General features: G+C 42.8%; 4 protein-coding genes across 6 annotated transcripts in view; 2 read left to right on the top strand and 2 right to left on the bottom strand.

Moving 5' to 3' along the window:
• LOC105450381 (endophilin-A) overlaps positions 1-3,557 on the bottom strand; it is a 33,569-nt gene extending 30,012 nt beyond the window's left edge. Inside the window, exon 1 of one of the 2 annotated variants that reach the window (XM_011690173.1) lies at positions 3,470-3,557. The gene's annotated coding sequence lies outside the window, so the exon portion shown is untranslated. Of the gene's footprint in view, positions 1-356; positions 698-3,469 lie in introns of those variants that run through there. The other variant, XM_011690175.1, reaches the window with a different exon arrangement.
• Positions 3,558-4,189: 632 nt separating this feature from the next.
• On the bottom strand, positions 4,190-10,941 carry LOC105450382 (importin-11). The gene is made up of 18 exons (XM_011690182.1): positions 10,661-10,941; positions 9,956-10,087; positions 9,470-9,570; positions 9,251-9,364; positions 8,578-8,984; positions 8,193-8,456; positions 7,956-8,111; positions 7,795-7,835; positions 7,206-7,388; positions 7,021-7,132; positions 6,729-6,949; positions 6,488-6,652; positions 6,211-6,403; positions 5,871-6,108; positions 5,680-5,776; positions 5,333-5,592; positions 4,563-4,704; positions 4,190-4,476 (listed from the first exon to the last, which is right to left on the bottom strand). Exons 2-18 carry the CDS (start codon positions 10,076-10,078, stop codon positions 4,372-4,374), a joined length of 2,922 nt encoding a protein of 973 aa, XP_011688484.1. The 5' UTR covers positions 10,079-10,087; positions 10,661-10,941; the 3' UTR covers positions 4,190-4,371.
• Positions 10,942-11,845: 904 nt separating this feature from the next.
• LOC105450383 (40S ribosomal protein S6) lies at positions 11,846-14,852 on the top strand. Its single transcript, XM_011690183.1, has 5 exons — positions 11,846-11,933; positions 12,440-12,644; positions 13,624-13,769; positions 14,178-14,378; positions 14,599-14,852. Exons 1-5 carry the CDS (start codon positions 11,928-11,930, stop codon positions 14,797-14,799), a joined length of 759 nt encoding a protein of 252 aa, XP_011688485.1. The 5' UTR covers positions 11,846-11,927; the 3' UTR covers positions 14,800-14,852.
• A 313-nt stretch (positions 14,853-15,165) lies between these two features.
• LOC105450384 lies at positions 15,166-19,487 on the top strand. 2 transcript variants are annotated; one of them, XM_011690185.1, is made up of 4 exons: positions 15,166-15,496; positions 15,891-17,031; positions 17,426-17,548; positions 17,653-19,487. In XM_011690185.1, exons 2-4 carry the CDS (start codon positions 15,899-15,901, stop codon positions 19,409-19,411), a joined length of 3,015 nt encoding a protein of 1,004 aa, XP_011688487.1. In that variant the 5' UTR covers positions 15,166-15,496; positions 15,891-15,898; the 3' UTR covers positions 19,412-19,487. The 2 variants fall into 2 exon arrangements, with proteins under 2 accessions (XP_011688487.1, XP_011688486.1); XM_011690184.1 differs by having other exon boundaries at positions 15,167-15,496; positions 15,895-17,031.
• The last annotated feature ends 280 nt before the right edge of the window (positions 19,488-19,767 follow it).

The following is a 19,767-nucleotide window of genomic DNA, read 5'->3' on the forward strand; positions in this document are numbered from 1 at the left end:
GTTCAGACGTGTGCTCTTCCGATCTTAGGCAAATTTTACTGTGCACTACAATAAGTATTTTACAGTAAAATTTATTGCAGTGTACAGTAAAATTTGTCTAAATACTATATTGTCCCACAATTAACATCATTTTCAGGGTAAATTAAAAAAAAATTGTCTCCATGTATCAGATTCATTATACCTATTTACTGACGTGCGAGGAATAATTTCGTATTTTTGCAAATGTTAACCGATAAATCTTCCAACAAATTCTGCACTGTCCCTCGTATCGGTAAGAGCCGATTAATACAGCTCGATATCGATTTTACGCCAAGATTAATTACTACGATAATGCGAAAAGAATTAAAGTTACTTGCCACGCCAATATCTCCGTCGTGCCCACGACTGTTTGTCCTTCGTCGGAGGTAAATAAATCACGGCTTGGTGCACGCTTGCATTATCGCGCGTAATTCGGATAAATTGTCGCAATGCAATCCACGTCGCGGTATCGCACGCTATAACTCAATTCGCCGCGTGACGTTTCAAATAACACTGTCAATTATGTGAGTATATAAGATACACTTGACGGCGTCACTTGAAAACGTCGCGATGCATCAAGTTAATATACGTAAAACGTCGGAAACACTCGCAAATTTACATTCCCTGTCGCGCGTAGTCTATTCTCACTTCGCGAATCCAATCCGTCGCGCGCGATGCGATCGCGGTGAAATCATTTCTTTTACGATATAAATACCGGTATCGGCGATAAATCGATGACTCGGCCGATATCGCGGAGTTATCGCGCGGCGGCGAAATTTTTCTGCGCGATTACACCTCACCATATTTTCGGAGGCGCCAAATTTGATATTCTCGTGACGCAATCGCATACTTATACGAACTCATTGAACGAACTGCAATCCTACTTCTCCGTGCAAGTTTTATCCGCATTTGTTTACGATACGTTCATAGATTATCGCTCTCTATGTGACGCACCTGCAATCTCCATGGAAACTTCAAATGGCGCGCATTGAAATATAAATAAGGAGCACTATCAATGAAAAGTCCGGGAGGGGAGGGAAGGGAACGACGCGTCGAGCGGAAATGTACGCAAATTATTGGCGAAGTGCAGTAGAATCGCGTTACGTTAAATTCTGCCCACTCGTTACATCGAATCTGGCGCATCGGAATATTAATTAATACGGGCATTTCATTACGTTAAATTGCGTACATATTGATGTAGACACTGTAATCCAATCTCGTTCCACTGAACGGCTTATATTCTGTAGCGCGTATGTATTATAGTACGTAGTACTCGTTACAATAAACTATTAACGAAACTCAACTTTTCTATCTGCGTACAGAAATAGAATTCGGGATCCCCGTAAGTCTTTATTTTAACAGCGTACACTTTCAAGTTGCGATCTTTCGATAATTTTGCGCATACACTTTCTACATTCTATATATGTATATATTCTTTTTCCCTTGAACTTTTATCTTATAAAATTATCTTTCCTTTTTGAATTATCACTATCTTATCTGTATTACCAAGTGCAATAATAAAACGCCACTTATCGGCAGCGATTCATAATATTTACTGCCAATTACATAAAAATTACAATAAGAAAGAAATAAGAGAAAGAAGGATCGAGAGTTTCCAAACTGTACACGGAGAGAATTTTCTTTTAAAATTTACCCTGAAAATCATGTTGTGAGACAATATAGTATTTAGGTAAATTGTCTCATAATTAACATGATTTGCAGGGTAAATTTAAAAAAAAATTCTCTCCGTGTACATATACATATATATGTATATATATCGCGTAGCTGCAAGATCAGTTATCCATAATTTCTCTGACGCAGTTCGCATTAATCACTCTTAATAACTTCGCCTATTCTCCGCCAGAAAAGTCGCAACCTCACCGAGCAAATCCCTATCAATTCCTCCCCATTTCCCTATCTTAATTCAACGAATCTCCTATTATTCAAACCCACTCGCCTGCGAATTTGCATACATGCTGAATTTAGAAACCGGCGCGGTTACCCCGGGAGGTGCTTGGAAGTAATTCATTTGCCGGTTTAAATAATCCAACAAATTTATCACTACCTGCTAACCCACGCCGCGAGGGGACCCTTTTATTCCACGCGGCGAAAGGCCGCGTGTCGAGTTTCATCCCTGAATGTTCCATCCCTGCCGGGGCAGCTGCGAACGCGACGACGAATGCGACACGCGGGTAAAAGTCGGAGGTCAAAGCGGATGCGCTGGATTGCGAGTGAAAAGGAGCGGAGCGGAAAATTGTGCGAACGTGCGGAAGCATGATGTTTTTTTTTTTCTTTTTCCGCCAGCATCAATGGTGTCTCTCGACATTCGCGTCCGAGCGATTTGCGGCAAATATTAAGTTATTTGTCATCAAACTCGTATCAGCGACCGCCGAGCGAATACAAATCGTATATCGATTTCCCAACGGCACGAAACAAAAACCGCGATGAAAATCGTCGTTAAATAGGTCGCGGGCTCGTTTAGCCGAATACCGATTTACAATCTAGATTCCTGCGCTTAGAGCTAATTGCTCAAAATTCAGAGCGATATCGGTCGATTGTAATCGTCGATTACACGGTGTCCGCCACCTCCTGCTTAATGCGTTACAAATCCGGACTACAGAAGAAAAGGTGGATAATTTAATGTACCGACAATGCCGGTACATTAAGATCTTACGAGAATTAATTTCAATTAAACCGTACAAAAGTTTCACTCTTTCATCAAGCCTTTGTAGCCTGCAATAATAATAAACGCGTTAGATAGAACTGATAGAAGACTAAAGGTTCCAAAAATTAATTCGAACAATATCACAACATTTGAACATTAATACGAGATCAGTCGATGTTAATACGATCATCCGCGTCTATCGTTAATCTGCCGCCTTTATAGAGCTGTAATTTATAGAAGAGGAGCAAATACACCGGAAAGCCACAGAGTCTCTCGGCTCGACTCCGGCTTGCGCCCCGCTGTCTCGCAGCCGCGGATCGGAGCCGCGGATCAAAAGGGGAGTCATCAATGGTCTCCCCGGGCGATGTGCGCGAGGGCAGACTACAAGTACGCTACGATCGGTCACGTGATACGCCCACGCTCATTCACGATCATTCAAAAATCCGGCCGAGCCGCCCCGCGGCGACCGGCGGACGCGATAAATGTCACCGTCTCGCGGAGCCGGCACCGGGCTGAAACGGCGCCGCGCCGTCCGCGTCGGCGACGCGCGACCGGACCGGCGGCGGACAGGACAGGAGCAAGGTGCTCCCGCTCGCCTCGCGAGAGAACGTACGAGAATCGATCGAGCGCGCGCCGCGAACGTCGTGCACAACCGTAATCGGAGCAAGGCTGCTGGTATACATATTACGCGCGCCGCGTATAATGCACGCCCGAACGACGCGCGGACGACGACGGACGGCAACGGACGGGTATACGTCCGTGACGTGGACGTCGAGTTTCACTCACCGCTCTAAGGGCAGCCCTCGCTGGACGGCTCCTCGGCAGGCGTCGGGTACCGTCAGATCTCCGCAGGCAGATCCAACGCGCTCACGCTCGGCTAACCCCCTGCCAAGATTTGACACGGGCCCACACACGGACGACACAGCTGTTCGCGACTTCGCGCACGACCGCCAGGCGGCGCGGGCGTCGCGTCCGGCGCGGCGGCAACGAGCAATGAGTCATCCCGCCGCCGCAGCCAGGCAGGGCGGGGGAGAATTGAAACCGCGATCGGGCTGCCGTGCTCTCCGGGGTATCGATACGTGGGAAAAATCCACGTGTATATCGACGAATAAATTGCGGCTTCGATTCGAATGGTTTTTTTTTTATGTATCGCCAATGAAACTTTGCTGGAAAATCGTTGAATTAAATAATGGTGTCGATTGATTGTGTAACACTGATGGGAAACATGGTAACGATTTTGTAAAAATGGTATGTATTTTGAAAAAAATCTTGTCAGGAGTAACATTATTCTTTTTTTTTTCAATTTTGATAAATTCTTCATCTATTAAAATATAAAATTATATAATATTATGTACATTTAAAAATAAATTTGAGACGGTGAATAGCTAAAGTACAGTAGAAGTTGCCTGTAAAACGGAAACATGATTCAATTCATATGTAAGCGTATATTTAAATATTAAAATATTATTCCACTATCACTGCCTCAAGGAGTCAGAGATTATAAGCTTCGGAAACAAACAAGGCCAAGATTACTTTTATTATCATTATTAATACAATGAAACAGATGGTAATATTATACAATAAAATAGTACCGTTTTACAGAAGAGCTTCGTTTTATCATAAAGCTTCATCATTACGTAGCGTTTTTGTTGAAACATCCTGCATTGCGTTTTGATCTTGTCCCTTCCTTACAACGATATGTAGTCCTTGAGTTGTTCGTCGATCTCCGAGTTGAGTGTAAGCATCAATTGGTCAAACTGATGATCCCCAACTATTCCTCGCAACGTGATCAGCTGACAATTTCAGAAAAAGTTTCAGTCTTCGGATTGACTGTCTAAGAAAAAAGAAAAAAAAGAAAATACTTATGAGAGATTCTCACCTGACTTTGGAGCGTATCTTTTAAAGATATACTGTGCACAGGATCGCTGAAGACGAGTCTCTTCTGTCGTTGAGCGTGTTCGGTTTCATAATCCACGTCCTCGTACTGCGAAGGACTGGGCTGATCGCTAATCATTAAGGAACTAGAACAATTTTCATTCCAAATACATTTAAAGGCATTAGGGCTCGTCAAGAGTAATAGGCGTTACTTCACTATTGTAATTTTCATTCCGCACGTATTTCAAAGTTCACTATTCTATTTTCTTTACAAGAATCTTACGTAATCAATGAACGTATAATTATGATACTGATGTAAATATATACCGGAACATTTTTCAATGAACGGTTATAAAAAAAGGGCACTTATCAACTATAACATTTAAAGACTTGAATAAACGATTATTTAATAAGTAAATGTTAAAGGGTCGCGACATTATGGCTATCGGGTTTATCGCCGTTACTGAAAAAGATTTCGATCTCATGTCACGACTTTGTCGCAACTACACTGCAAATTCAAATGTATAGATCTGTGGTTACTTTTTACGCATTTATACGCATGTTACATTTTTACACTCATTTTTATCTGTGTTTTACACAGTTAAATACAAATATTTTTTACATGCTTACACATATTATTGTAAAATTAAGCGTGTAAAAAATATTTGTATTTAACTGTGTAAAACACAGATAAAATGCATAAAAATACTACAGTACACGCTACACGCACATGGATTTGCAGTGTACACGCATAAAGAGAATTTCAAGCCTTACTCGACTGGGTACCCCATATCGTCAAACTTGGTGATGTCGTTAAGCGTCTCGACAATGTTCAATATTATCTGCGGGAAGTATTCGAGAACCGTGGGCGGACTGTTCGCCCCGAGGAGGGAACAGAGTGCAAGGGCTAATAACTTGCGCCTTTCGGTCTGAGGCACCAGCGGCATTGCATTGACCCAACTGTGTATCAGTTTTCCGAGTACGACGTCCTCCCTCGTTTCCGTTACTATACTCTGCGCTAAATCGCCGATTACCTGCGATAATATCCATGATTACCGAGCATGCTCTTTATGTTTAAAAAAAAAAAAAAAAGAAATTCGCAGAGATAGAATTTTTCTCACCTGTACAAAAATATCACGGGAACCTAGTAAAACTCTCGCGACGATAGAAAGATTCATGGCCATGACTAAATGATACTCATCGCCATTGTAAACTGTCCTGTTGGGATTAACACAACGCGTTGTTAACACAATGTTCTAAATATCCGTTCGAGATTATATATATATATCTTTCAGAGGCGGCTACTACTCACTCGAATATCTTTAGCAAAACGGGCTTTATCAATTCCGCACCCTGTTGAGGGGAGGTTCTGAGGCAGATCTCGAACAATCTCAGCACCATCGCTCTGCCCTCCGACCGCAAATCACTGAGGAGCGTTTTCAGCGATTCAATGACCACCGAGCCCCTCTGAGTGAAGAAGTCCTGCGGGCTCAGTAACACGTACACCTGAATTATGTATAAACATAAACGCAGATTCTCCGTGGATTGATCTGAAAACAGTAGAGGTGGAAAGTTAACGTCATCATATAAATCGTTAAGACGCTACCAAATAATTAACAATTATCAACAGCGTAAATATCCATATCGCTAACCCAATAACGCTGGCATGTTCCTGAAGAGATCCATTATAGCTGGCGTCGGAGTGGGCGCGTTCTCCAACAGGGCTATCCACAGCTCCAGTCCGTCTTCTAATAAATAAACGTGCCCCTCTTGATTAACGTCGACACTCAGAGCCACGACGCCCACCACCAACGGCTCCAGAATAACGCTCTCAGAACCCAGAGCCTGTTAACACGACGTGGCATTAGAAAAAAAAAAATATTAACAGCATTTATCGATTTATTGATTCAGTAAATCGCGCGCACTCACCTTCTCCAAGTGTATCAGAGTCGATACTATGGCACACCTCAGCATGTTGTATTTCTCAGATTGCTGCCAGAGTTCCGGTAGATACGAGCTGAGTGCGCCGACATGCGGCTTGATTCCGCTGCCAACGCGCTCGATAATGAAAGATAAAACGTATAGCACATGCATCTGAGGAATAGAACTCGTAAGAAATAATCTAAAGAGCTTGAGAAGAAATAAAATGCTAGTTCTTTTACATGCGTACTTTTGTATCGCACTCGTTTACTTCCTTAAGAAGCGCGAAAAGTAGAGAAAAGACTGGCTCCAGGAAGGGAGAGAATTTCTCCGAATTGAATTGGAAATCGTCGATCGCCTGTTTCAATGCATTGCTCGCCGCTAAACGAACTCCCAAATCCTCCTCGGGATTCAACGTTTCTATCATGAGCTTGTACAACTCCGGCCTTAATTCCTCGCTTAATTTGATATCTGCGAGAAATAAATTTGCAAATAGTAAACAATCAATTTCACGTATCTTTTCAAAGAAATTATCAACGTACTCGTCCACTGGCCAATCAGCCAACACACGCGTCTTCTGATAATTCTGTAATTGTTATTGCGAACCTTTAATTCCTCCTTTAGAGTCGTCGAAAACCACTGATCGAAGTTTACCTGTCGACATAAAGGCACAATAGCTGGATTAATTAAATGTTTATATGAAATTCTTGAAATAATGTTCGCTTACCTCGTCGTACAAATCGAATGCGGCGAGACCAACCGCGCGGTAGACCGCGTCCTTCACTAAAATCGCATGCAAGTTGTTAGGATCTACCGGTTGGTGATGCTGTCGCATCAAATCAACCAGAACCGAAGCGAGAACGTCTCTAAAGTGATGGAAGATCGCCAAAAATAAGGATTCTGTGCAAGGCTGCAATATAGCACACATTTGCATTATGATACATTTATAGTAATTATGATAAATATATCGAGGGGTCAACCACTGTGGGGAAACAAGCGTACATTTTTTTTAGGAATATATTGCCAGTATTGCGGCAATACAACGCTAGCAATACGCTATCAATACATAGCAATACCTCGAGCAATGCCTAGCAATATATTAGCAATACTTGGCAATATTACTGATTGAATATTGTGCAATAGGTGGCAGTACATGAGATAATAGACGGCAATATTATTGACAATACGAAAGCAATACTAGCAATAAAGTGTATTGTATTGCCAATAATTGGCAATCACTGTACTTTTTTTTTTTAGCAGTGGTTGACCCCTCAAATTATATATTTTGATAATTTTTATATCGTCTGATTACTCACCCTCAAACTATATTTCCATGATTCTCCGCCATCGTCAATAGCTGAAACGCAAGCAACGCCTTTTTATAACTTCTGTATTTAATTACATTCTCTCATCTCGTACGATATATTATCGAATGAGATTTTTCAAAAATATATCATTATAATAATGCCATGCTTACCGAAATTTTCTGGCTGAAGATCCCACATTTCAAGATCCGCAGGTGTCAAAAGGAAGTAATGCGTGACAAGCCTGGAGCAAATCTCCGTTAATATTTCCGGTGTGAAAAATTCTTGCCTCAATTGGCACGCCCTCAAAACCAATGGATCTTTCGTCTCTGTCAATAAAGAATGTTGTCGTTAAGATATCGCATGCGGAATACGTCGCACAGACGAAGAGAAAGTTACAACTTACGTACCTTCGATAACCTTAGCTGGTCTATAATACGTCGATAATAAAATGGTCTTCATTAAATTCAGACACTGAATAATAAATTTTTCAAATGCTAACGCTTGGCCAGCTTCTGTGAAGCAGTAAAAAACGGAGAACTCTAGAGAAGTCGGTATGAATTCCACGTAGCAAAACGGATGCATTTCTAAGACACCTATTAAAACTTTGGTCAAATGTATTATAAACTTTTCGCACACATCCACTTGTACTCCTCTAGAAGCTAAAGTTTTTCCTGGAGAAAAAAAAAAAGAAATAGCTATAACATTTTTACAATACACATCAAGCTCCATTTAAATACTTCCAAACAGCGTGAGAGATGTTTTTTTTTTTATAAAATAGAAAACAATACTAACGGCACTCAAGGCAGGTCCTTGCACGCTCGAAAACGACTTTCAGAAACAACATGGCATCTTGAGATTCGGATGGCTTGGAGAAACCATGTACGATCAGTTGCCTAAGTATTCTTAATAGTAGAAGTGCTTTCTCTAAGGTTTCCTGTGTCTGACTGACGTCGGCCCCGTTAGACGCCATAATCAGGAAGGACTCGGTATAAGTGTTCCATAGATTTAGAATAAAATTGAACATAGTCGCAGTCAATTCTCGGAAGAGCCTCTGTCCGTCGGCCAGGCGTCGTGACGACAAGGCCTTGACGACGCGGTGCAGCGTCAGTACCGCCTGACGCTGCGCCAAAGGGTTTTCTTGCCGGATTACTTCCAACAATGTTGGTACCAGCGTACCCCACTCTCTGGGACAATCATACCTGTAAAATAAAGAGGGTAAAATAAAGAGATTAAGTATTTTAATTTGTTACATATTCATATAACTGAATTAATGTTATACGGTAAGATGCGGGTTTCAGAATAAGAAGCAATGTGAATGAAAAAGGTATAGATGGATGCATGATTTAGTAGATTCTATTGTAAGTCAAGTTCCGCTTCCTGGCTTTTATGTACGGCTGAAGGAAGTAAATATTGTATTCTACATAATTAAATTAACATACGTTAATATTGTAATAACACGCATTACCTTGCTATCTTGGCAATAAGGACTGCTAATTGTATAGATAATGGACTCATGGGCTCGTCAAAATTTCTGAGCAGGTGCTGCCGCAGAAATTCCTTCTCATTGTCTTCGATTGCGCTAGAGAGTAACGATATGCATTGTTAAATATTATATACTACTGTCAGTACGTTTGATTTTTGTGTTCAACACGACGCTTCCTGTTTTAAGACAAACGTTTCTTACTTTGGCGCATTTTTCCTCCAGTATCTGTCGACTCCGATCTTCAGATACACTACAGCCATCCATCTAACTTCGATAGCCAAGGAATGATTTGAAAGAACATTCTAAAAATAATGTTTGCACCGTCAGTTATAATTTTCAGAGATCAACATAAAAGAAATATGTAACGATACGTAAAGCTGTAATCATGCTAGCGATTGAGATCGAAATTGGATTGGGATTTGGTCGATCGAAGCAAAAGTTACTGAACTTGATATTAGTTTTATTTTTCTTCTGGTTAGTCAAATTCCAATCCAATCTCAATTTCCATCGCTAGTGTGATTACGACTTTAGGCAATCCTAAAAAAAAACATTTGCTATACACATGTTTATATTACAACTCCATGTAGCGTTCCACAAGTTCAGTACGTACATGGGGAGCATAGAAAATATTATACACAAGTTTACAGGCCTGCGTGAAAGGCCTCTCCCCTGCACAAGGATACTCACATACAACGCTATATAAAATCCTTGCTGAGTCTCCCATTGCTTCAGCGTTTCCTCCGCGGACTTGAGAACGTTGGGGTCCTGACTGACCGCCTGTCGTAGGACTTCTATCACCGCGGCTTCCATGTCTTCTTACTGCACACAAATACGAATATTATATGCGGCACGGAGTCCGCACCCCAACGACGTACCCCCGTACCCGTGCGTATATATATATATTATCTAACGTCGCGCAGTTGCATCATCCGTCGCGGTTTTTCGGCACGAAAGCGACGGCGGTCCGGGAAACGGAGTCGGAGCCCCGACGAGTCGCGGTCGACTTGTCCCGAGGAGACAGGGGGGGGATCGCCGAGAAGCGGGCCCGCGGGGGAACAGCGAGCATGTGGGCTCGCGGCGGGACGGAACCGCGCGGAGCTCCCTGCGCGCGACTCGCGAGGCTGAGGCGAGCCGCAGAACAATATCGCCGATCACGCGGGGGCCCTCGTTACATCATTATTTCGCGTATCGCTCGCGAATTACACCGTCGTCGTCACCGTCGTCGTCGTTGTCGTCACGGTCGTTCCGGTGAACGAGATGCCCTCTAACCTATACCGCGAGCGACGACGGTGGGCGGCCGAAGAGGCGGCGTACATACACACACGGGGACGGGGCATACGGGCGCCGCGCCGCGCCGCGCGGGGGGCCGGGAGGGAGCCGAACCGGGTTTACCTGTCTCGCAACCGGTGCCGCAAAGTCTCATTCCGCGTGCTCCATTTGCCGCTCCGTTTTGCGCGCAAGGGACAGAGTATTTACGTAGTAAATCGATACATAACGAAAATCCTCCGGCGATCCCCCTCTCTCTCTCTCTCTATCTCTCGTTCACGGAGAGCCGCTGCTGCTGCTGCTGCTGCTGCTGCTGCTGCCGCACACACGCTCCGCGCCGCGACGTAGACGAGACGTGTCCGTCCGGCGGCGAACGGCACCTTCCCGAAGCGCAACGTTTTCCCTTTCCTTCCCTACCCTTCCCTTCCCTTCCTCTTCCCACCACGACAATTCGCCGGTCACCGCGCCGCTTCTTCGACTCGCGCGACTCTCACTCACTCTCGGCCTCTCCTCTCCTCTTCTCCCGCTCCTTTTTTCTCCCTTTCCTTCCCTCCCTTCGACTCGCGCGCGCGACAGCAATATAATTGTACTGGCAATAGTGACAGTTTGTCGGGCGCGTGCGTATGTATATATATATACAGCTACGTGTATCACGCGGAGAGATAAAGCGAGACAAAGAGCGATCAAACACCCGATTAGCTTAATCGGCAATTAACGTGGCGAGCGACAGCCGCGGTGGAGCTGTGTGTTCACGGCCGCTGAAACTGCCGACTCCTTTTACACGCGGAAGAAAGATAATTAAATGAGCACATGTTACTTGTTGGGGGGGGGGGGAGGAGAAACGTCGCTGCGAGCCAATCGTGCAGTCGACGTATAGTTAATCGCCAATTAAGTTAATGACAGTTTTTCATCGGAGTCACAATGGAAAGCGCCACTGTTTTGTTCGTAGTTCCTGAAGATCTTCTCCCAGCTGTTTTATATTTTTTTATTATTACTATTATTATTACTCGCCTTTGCTGCCTTTATTATCGGAAATAATAGCCACTGTAGATATAGACAGGCAGAGAAATACGAAATTAAGAAACAAACAAGATCGGGCACGTGACGGAAATCGACGAGCGAGGGACAACCTCACGCGCATTTCCGGTGGTCCGCCGCGGAATTCGCGTTCGTTTCCGGATCGCGTCGTCGCTCTCCGGCTCTCTGCTCCGCTCTGCACCTCAATTCGAATCGGCGGATCCTCGCCGCGCTCCCACCGAGGCCGGATGTCCGGCGCGCGCTGCGCGCGCACGCGCGAGCGGCGCCGTGTCCGTTCGGCGGCAGCACCGGCGGTTCTCTCTCGCCGATCGCTCCTTCGTTCCATGGCTCGTGGCATCGTTTGAATCGCGTCACGATGAAGGTAAGAATCCGCGAATATCGCGGGAATCGCGCGTCTCCCGCCGGAGATACGGGCCTCCCTCGATTCACCAGGCCACCGCGGTCGCGACGGCGTCCTCACATTCGTCGCGATCTCGTTTATTCGCGCATAGGCACCGAGCGTAAATAAGCGTCGACGTCAGGTGACGGCAGGGTGAAACGTGCGCAAGTTTCGCCGCGTTATAATCGCCGTGGCGCGCGACCGCGACGTGCGTCTCGTTGTTTCAACTCGCGACTCGTGGAACCGACGTCGCGCAACGTCGTAACAACGAAATTGCGCCCTTCTGCTGGCTGCCGAACCCTCTGGAGGAAACTCTAACCTAGTTTAACCTAATCCTAATTTAGGCAGTGCAATGCGCTATGTAAACCTTGCGAGAAGGTTGAAGGCGCTACAATCCAGCCGGTGGAGTGAAAGGGGGGAAAAAAATCCCAATTTAGAAACCTTGAGCGTGTGCAGCCCTTCTACAGTTGTACTTGGTGTTGTTGCAGCTGAACGTGTCGTATCCTGCGACAGGATGTCAGAAGCTGTTCGAAATTTCGGACGAGCACAAGCTCAGAATCTTCTACGAGAAGCGCATGGGCGCCGAGGTCGAGGCCGACGCGCTGGGTGACGAATGGAAGGGCTATGTAGTCCGCGTCGCCGGGGGTAACGACAAGCAGGGCTTCCCCATGAAGCAGGGTATCCTGACGAACGGTGGGTTCATGTTACATTTTACAATGGTACAATTAGTATGCATAAGAAGTTATTCCTCATCCAAAGTCACAATGGAAAGAGCCACTGTTTTATTTGCGATTCTACAGATCTAAAGATTCTGAAGATTTCTAAAGATCTTCTAGCTGTATTATATTTTTTTACTATTACCACTTACCTTTGCTGTGTATATTATTGAACAATGGCCGCTATGTAGATAGAGACAGAAATATGAAGCTAAGAAACAGACAAGATTAAACACACGACGCAATGAAAGAAGATAATTTGCTAAACTTCACTCATCTTTAATCTGTAGTTATTTTTGACTTTATTCTCTTGAATCTGTAATAAAGATTACAAACACTTGTGATTTTTCATATCATATAAGAAGATAGTTTGCTAAACTTCACTCATCTTTTATCTGTAGTTATTTTTGACTTTATTATAACTAATAAGTTAAAATGTAGATATGAAAAATCACAAGTGTTTGTAATCTTTATTACAGATTCAAGAGAATAAAGTCAAAGATAACTACAGATAAAAGATGAGTGAAGTTTAGCAAATTATCTTCTTTCATTGCATCGTGTGTTTAATTTTGTCTGTTTCTTAATTTCATATTTCTGTCTCTATCTATATAACGGCCATTGTTCAATAAAATCACAAGTGTTTGTAATCTTTATTACAGATTCAAGAGAATAAAGTCAAAGATAACTACAGATAAAAGATGAGTGAAGTTTAGCAAATTATCTTCTTTCATTGCGTCGTGTGTTTAATTTTGTCTGTTTCTTAATTTCATATTTCTGTCTCTATATAGCGGCCATTGTTCAATAATATACACAGCAAGTGGTAATAGTAAAAAAATATAATACAGCTAGAAGATCTTTAGGAATCTTTAGAATCTTTAGAATCCAGCTCCAATACTATTAGACTCCAATACTAGGAATACTTTTTTTTTAACATGATATATTGTTTTTTTGCATAGGCCGTGTGCGTTTATTACTTTCCAAGGGACACTCTTGCTATAGACCACGACGAGACGGTGAGCGCAAGCGCAAATCCGTTCGCGGTTGCATCGTAGACTCCAATTTATCCGTACTGGCGCTTGTCATCATAAGGAAGGGTAAACAGGTAAATGATCAATCGCGATATATTTTTTTCAGATGCTAAACGTTAGAAACCCCATGCAGTTCAGGGTGTATTCGAGATATTCAATTTTCTTGAAATACTATCGTACGCATGGGAGATGAAATTCGTTTTTTGATTTGGGAAACTGCTATGTTATTTGTGCTTTTTCTCAGTGTACGAACGGAACACCTTTTTCTTATCTGTTAACAATTTATTAATTATAATTTTAATAATTAACTCTTAATTTTTTACAGAAATGATATAAGTTTTAAATTTTGAGTAGAAAATTAATTGAATTCTAAATATAATTAAATATAATAATATATGTATTGATTAAAATTTATTCTCGAGTCGTATTCAAAATTAATAAGCTCTAAAGCTTAATCGGTTTTTAATATGAATCAATTACAGGAAATCCCAGGATTGACCGACATGAACGTACCGCGTCGCCTGGGACCGAAGAGGGCTAGCAAAATTCGCAAGCTCTTCAATCTTTCGAAGAAGGATGATGTTCGGCAGTTTGTGGTAAAACGACCGATTCAAAAGGAAGGAAAGAAGGAACGGTTTAAGGCGCCGAAGATTCAGCGTTTGATCACTCCGATCGTTCTTCAAGTACGTAATCTTAGAAGAATTTATGAAGACACGAAATTTAGAATTTTTACAGAAATTTAATTTTTAAAGATAAATGTAAATACACTCTGAAAATACTGAAATTGAGTTTAAATCATCTGTTTAGTTAAATAAAAGATCAGAACATTATATTCAAATTTAAATTCGTTTTCAAATCTATTATATTCTAATTGTAAGACGTAAAAAAATGCTTCGCTTACAGAGAAAAAGACACAGACTGGCGCTGAAGAAGAAGCGCTGCCTGGCGCGCAAGGAGCAAGCCGCGGAGTACGCGAAGCTGCTGGCGCAAAGGCAGAAGGAGGCGAAGAACCGGCGCCAAGAGGAACTGAAACGAAGGCGCAGCGCCTCTTTGCGCGAATCCAAATCGTCGACTCAAACGGCACCAGCGACACAAGTTCAGTAAATCGATTGAATCCTGAAATGTATTTACACATCAATAAAAAAAGTTTCAACTATCTTCTCCCTTATCATATTAATTTCTTTAAACTTTTATTATGTCCCGCGCGATGATAAATAATAAATCTGAATAATTTACTGACAAATGTAGAAATAACTTTTTAATTTATTGATATATGCTATTGTATATTTATAACAATATAATATACTTTAATATATTTAATTTTTCTTCAAGTTAAGTTAATATATTTCCTTTAAAATATAAATAACGATAATTTCTCCAACTTTAAACGAATGTTGTTATTCAACGGTTCTATTTATTTTTCTCTCACGCTCTCTGCCAATTGGTCGCGATAAAGGGCGATACACGTGTATCGATGTATCGAGTGACAAAAATAACGTCCATGAAAACTTCACATAATAAAACAAATGACAGTTTGGCCGGTGTTTGGCGCCTAAAGTTAGGCTAGGCGTCTCTGAATTCGCTTACGTCAAATTACGGGATCACAGTATTCACAGTGCACACAATGTAATCGTATCATAAGTTGACTTTTTCGTCATTTCCAAAGAGTGCCCGTACAGATTTATACACCGTGTGTCTCCTCATGATACAGCAAATCCTTCCACGAGTATCTACGCGCGATAGAGTCCTTCTGTTTTAGGATCGAAGCCTCTAAGTACAACCTCAGTGAACTTGTAAACATGTACGTATACCCTGTTGTGCTCGTTTCCACTTTTTCTTCTTTCTTGTCAATAATTTGAAATGCTGATAAATATTGCTGATGCAATGTGATAAGGTGACATTACTGGATCTACCTAGATCTACCTTCTCCTTTTGCAAAGCTGCACCTTTCGTAGACTCTTCTCACGCTTATGAAATATACATAAAATCGCAGTAATGTAACGTACGTACCTAATTTAGAATTTGAAAAAGGGACGAAAAAGAAGGGAACAAGAAATTGCATTGAAACTGAGCCGCAATATTTGAAGGCTCGTTTTATTCCACGTGCGGAGATTGTAAAGTTAAAGTGTGGCTAAGGAGAACAAGTTCGAGATTATAAGAATCCTCCTTGATCTACATCCAATTTCTTTTTCAAGACAGAAATATGCCGAAAGTGCCGAGGAAACTCGCGAGAGCCACGTCACAATCGGCCAAAGCGCCCGTTCAGCCGCACTTCGCCATCCCTACGCAATCCTCGTTGATGAAAGAGCGGACGCGCCCGACGAAATCGTCATCGATGGAGGATGCGAGCGAGTCGAAGAAATCGCAGGGAGGCGGCATTCTCAAATTGAACAGAATCCACAGGAAACGGAACGGCGTCACGAAGCAGAGCAGGGGTATGCAGATGCTGATAATGGTACTCAAACAAAATCAACGGGACCGTCGTACGACCGTTTATCTCCCCGGTGGCGATCTGGCGGGAACGACCTGTCAGCTGGACAGCACGCTCATTTCGCTTAAGAGCGACTTGATCAAGGACGTGTCCTGCGATCTGAAAAAAATTAGCGCCGGTAGTCCAGCGAAAGTGGCGACTCGCCGTGGCGGATCGACGTCGAGAGTCGTCAGCGAGTCGTCGTCCTTCCGCGCCGAAGATTCGCACGTTTCTCCCCAGGACGGAAGCGCGAACTGCGCGGGAAAAGATAACTCTGAGAACATCCCCGTCCCCTCCGAGAAGCGTACGTTGGTAAACGTTACGTATCAGCTTCGTTCGATCGGATTGCGTTCGATCGACGAGGATGTGCCCGCGGATCCGCGTTGCGAGGTCGATCAGGACCTCTGCCATCCGACGGAAACCGAAGAGAAACCGGACGATCCTCCGAACAGAGATCGCTCCGAGATCGAGGCGCGAGTACACCCGCCGCGGGATTTGGACGTCGCGACGAGTGGCGAACGCACTTTGACGTACGGAAAAGCCGAGGGCGAACACGCCGACGTCGACCGCGCGTGTCACGCCGACTCGCAAGGTCCCCAGAGCGCGAGATTAACGAAGCACGTTGGTAATCCGAGAAACAATTCGGCGAACGACAGGCCGATTGTGAGCGGTGCGACTGTCCGGAAGAGGGCTGTTCTTCAAAGGAATCTTGCTTCCAATCAGCGAGTCTGGAGGCCACCCGGCGCCCCGAAAACGTGGGTTACGGAAAGCGCAACGTCTTTGCGACCGATATCGCAGAAGTTGTCTCAATCCGAAAAATCCACCGCCTCGACGAAGAGCAAACACTCGTCGACTGAACGCATCGAGTAATATATCTTTTTTGCTATTCTAATTTCTATTTTGCATTAGTTACTTTTCGCGTAATATAATGTCTATGTACAGATTCTTCCGAAGCTAACAAACTTTTCTACAGATATTTTCTATAATTTCTAGACGATACCTTTCTAATCTAAATTCTAATCTAAAAAAATTCTAGTCTAAATTTTTGTTTTTAGTTTTTTCATTCTACATTATTATTGTTATAGATATTAAATTGGATTTTTAAAAATGCTTTATTTTATGTAAAATAATTATAATATATTAAAAAATTTACTTTATAATAAGAAATTAAGAAATGTGTGCAACGCGTGAAACTAAATACGTTGTATTAAATACAACGAACGATTTCGTATTCTATGCATTCTGCATTTGTAATTTTAGATCCTTCAGCAGTGATTCTACGGGTATTTCTACGGGCTCGTCGGCAAATCAGTCCAAGATGCCGATGAAAGAGAACAGAGACCCTCAGGCGAATCGCATGACTAAAGTCTACGAGCATCTCGCGTAAGAGACGTTTATCTTATATAATGATAATGAATATGTAAAGCTCTTATATTCCAAGCACTGAGATAATGACGTTGAGTTAATACACGACGATTTTATTACAGGGCAGTGAAACAGCGGCAGAGGCTGCAAAGCGGAGGGACGCCGAAGAAGAAAAGATCGCGAACAAAGATCGGTCCAGCTTTAGTTAAACGCGACGACACGAAATCTCTGTCGAAATCGAAATTGCCGCGATATTGTCAAGCGCGATCGGTCACGCCGAAGAAATCATTGAGGAATTTGAACAACGTCGGACAGCGTCCGACCAAGTCCGTCACGATTTACAACAGATCGAAAACTTTGGAGGTAATCCACACTATGAAAAATATCGGCAGCGTAAGAAAGGACGAAGACGCGGAGAAAAATGTGAAGGGTGACGACTTCCGTCGCGAGAAAAAAAACGACAGCGAGATCCAAACGTCGTCGAACAGCGACACTTCGCAGATTAGCGAGCTACGTGTTCCGACGAAAGACACAAACTTGGATGAGGCGGATCGACCTTCCCAGAGATCGATAAGCACGCAGACGGAATTGGATTCTCCTTCCGCTTGCCACGAAATTGACGCCGAGCGGGACCAAGATCTAAAGAAAATTTTTAAACTGGAGACTCGAATTGTCGCAACGCAAACGTCGCCAATTTCCAGCAGAAATGCAGTTGAAATTGGATGCAACACTTCTGTCGTTTATAATGATGCAGAGGTTTCCTGCGATCTCATAGGCTCCACAAACTTGAAGGAAGTTGATCCAACCGTGATTGAAGATAAATCGATGTTGAATGTCGATAGTAACGAAAATAAAGGACTTCTGCTTAGCGAGTGCAAAGAGACATTAAATGCGGAGACGAGCTTAAAATTAGAAAATTGTGATAGCGCGAAAAATTCGGCAAAAGCGACAAACGATGCTGCTAGAGAGATAGAGAAGATTACGCTTGAAAATGCTTGCCAAATTTCTCAGAACAGCATCGATATCGATCAAAATCAGAAATCCGCAAAGTGCTCCAGTGTAAATAAAACTTCAGTAAATAGTCTATTTTTAGAAAGATCTCGATCGTCGATCTACGATGCATCTTGCTTTTCCGAAGAAATCGTGGAGCGTCCCGAAAATGACGTCCGATGCGAAGATATGGTCACGTCGGAATTGAAGGTGGAGGATATACCGAGCGACGTGGTCGTGGCTTTCGAGCTCGCGGCGGAGCGCGCGCGCAATCTTCACGAAGCGGTCATTATATACCACAAAAATTTAATGTCGAGGGAATCGGGGAAGCGAAATGAGGAGAAGATTACGGTCGAAGATTGCGAGACGTCCGAGTTCCGCGACGAGAATTCACTCGTAAATCGCGAAAATATAAATAAAATAAAAACCGAATTGGAAGCGATGTGTCATCTGATGAATAACGAAGATTTCGGCGGATTTTCAACGTGCTCGTCGCGCGGCAGTAGCTCCGACCAGAGATGCGGATCGGAATTTTCGAGATCGTCGAGGAACGATCGTTTTGGGGTAAGGCGAGAAGAGAGCGTTGTTCTCTCAGAAAACGAGCGAGCGAGATCGAACCTAAACGAACGCTCCGATCTCGAAGATGTGAAATCGTTGATGCAACTGGTGCATCGCTCGGAAGAGGATTATGCGCTCGAATTGTTAGAATCGGAGAAAGATGAAAGTTTTGATACGGAAAGAAATAATTATAAAACTTTGGCACTTCCCGCAGCAGTTGATAGAGATTCTTTTATATCGCGCGAGAATATGTTTCCTTTTATTTGTTGCATTGTTTGCACTGTAATATTTTGGTTTTTGCAATTTTCGTTCCGATGCGACTCGAAGAAGTAACCTTGTGTAATTTACATTTTTATATATTCAGACACCGTATAATATTGATTTCGTTAATATTTCACTTAAATGTTTTTTCTTTCATTTCAATAAATAATATTCCCTGTACATGTTATATTTTATTATATTCGTAAATGTTATAAACGTATACATATATACTGGATGTTTTGCATTATATAAAAATAAACTTACAAAAACTTGGGAAAGTGCGTTGTAGAAAATTACATTTTCTCTCTCAAAGGAACGAAGAGATTCTGTAAAAGACTTATCTAATAAAAGAGTTAATACTAGAAAGAAAGAAATGTTGAATATTATTTTTTTTTTCGGCACGTTATATCAATAAATTCTGTAAAACG

The sequence above is a fragment of the Wasmannia auropunctata genome, unplaced genomic scaffold (genome assembly GCF_000956235.1).
Source record: "Wasmannia auropunctata unplaced genomic scaffold, wasmannia.A_1.0 LD336061.1, whole genome shotgun sequence".
Taxonomy (NCBI): domain Eukaryota; kingdom Metazoa; phylum Arthropoda; class Insecta; order Hymenoptera; family Formicidae; genus Wasmannia; species Wasmannia auropunctata.

Excerpts from the sequence above, each read along its gene's own strand:
- LOC105450382 (XM_011690182.1), bottom strand. The coding sequence starts at position 10,078 with ATGGAAGCCGCGGTGATAGAAGTCCTACGACAGGCGGTCAGTCAGGAC. Across the intron at positions 8,985-9,250 it reads CTTATTGCCAAGATAGCAAG|GTATGATTGTCCCAGAGAGT; the intron begins GTAATGCGTGTT and ends TTTATTTTACAG. Across the intron at positions 7,133-7,205 it reads CATTCGATTTGTACGACGAG|GTAAACTTCGATCAGTGGTT; the intron begins GTAAGCGAACAT and ends TTATGTCGACAG.
- LOC105450384 (XM_011690185.1), top strand. The coding sequence starts at position 15,899 with ATGCCGAAAGTGCCGAGGAAACTCGCGAGAGCCACGTCACAATCGGCC. Across the intron at positions 17,032-17,425 it reads TCGTCGACTGAACGCATCGA|ATCCTTCAGCAGTGATTCTA; the intron begins GTAATATATCTT and ends TTGTAATTTTAG. Across the intron at positions 17,549-17,652 it reads AAAGTCTACGAGCATCTCGC|GGCAGTGAAACAGCGGCAGA; the intron begins GTAAGAGACGTT and ends ATTTTATTACAG.
- LOC105450383 (XM_011690183.1), top strand. Across the intron at positions 12,645-13,623 it reads GCAGGGTATCCTGACGAACG|GCCGTGTGCGTTTATTACTT; the intron begins GTGGGTTCATGT and ends TTTTTTGCATAG. Across the intron at positions 13,770-14,177 it reads TCATAAGGAAGGGTAAACAG|GAAATCCCAGGATTGACCGA; the intron begins GTAAATGATCAA and ends AATCAATTACAG.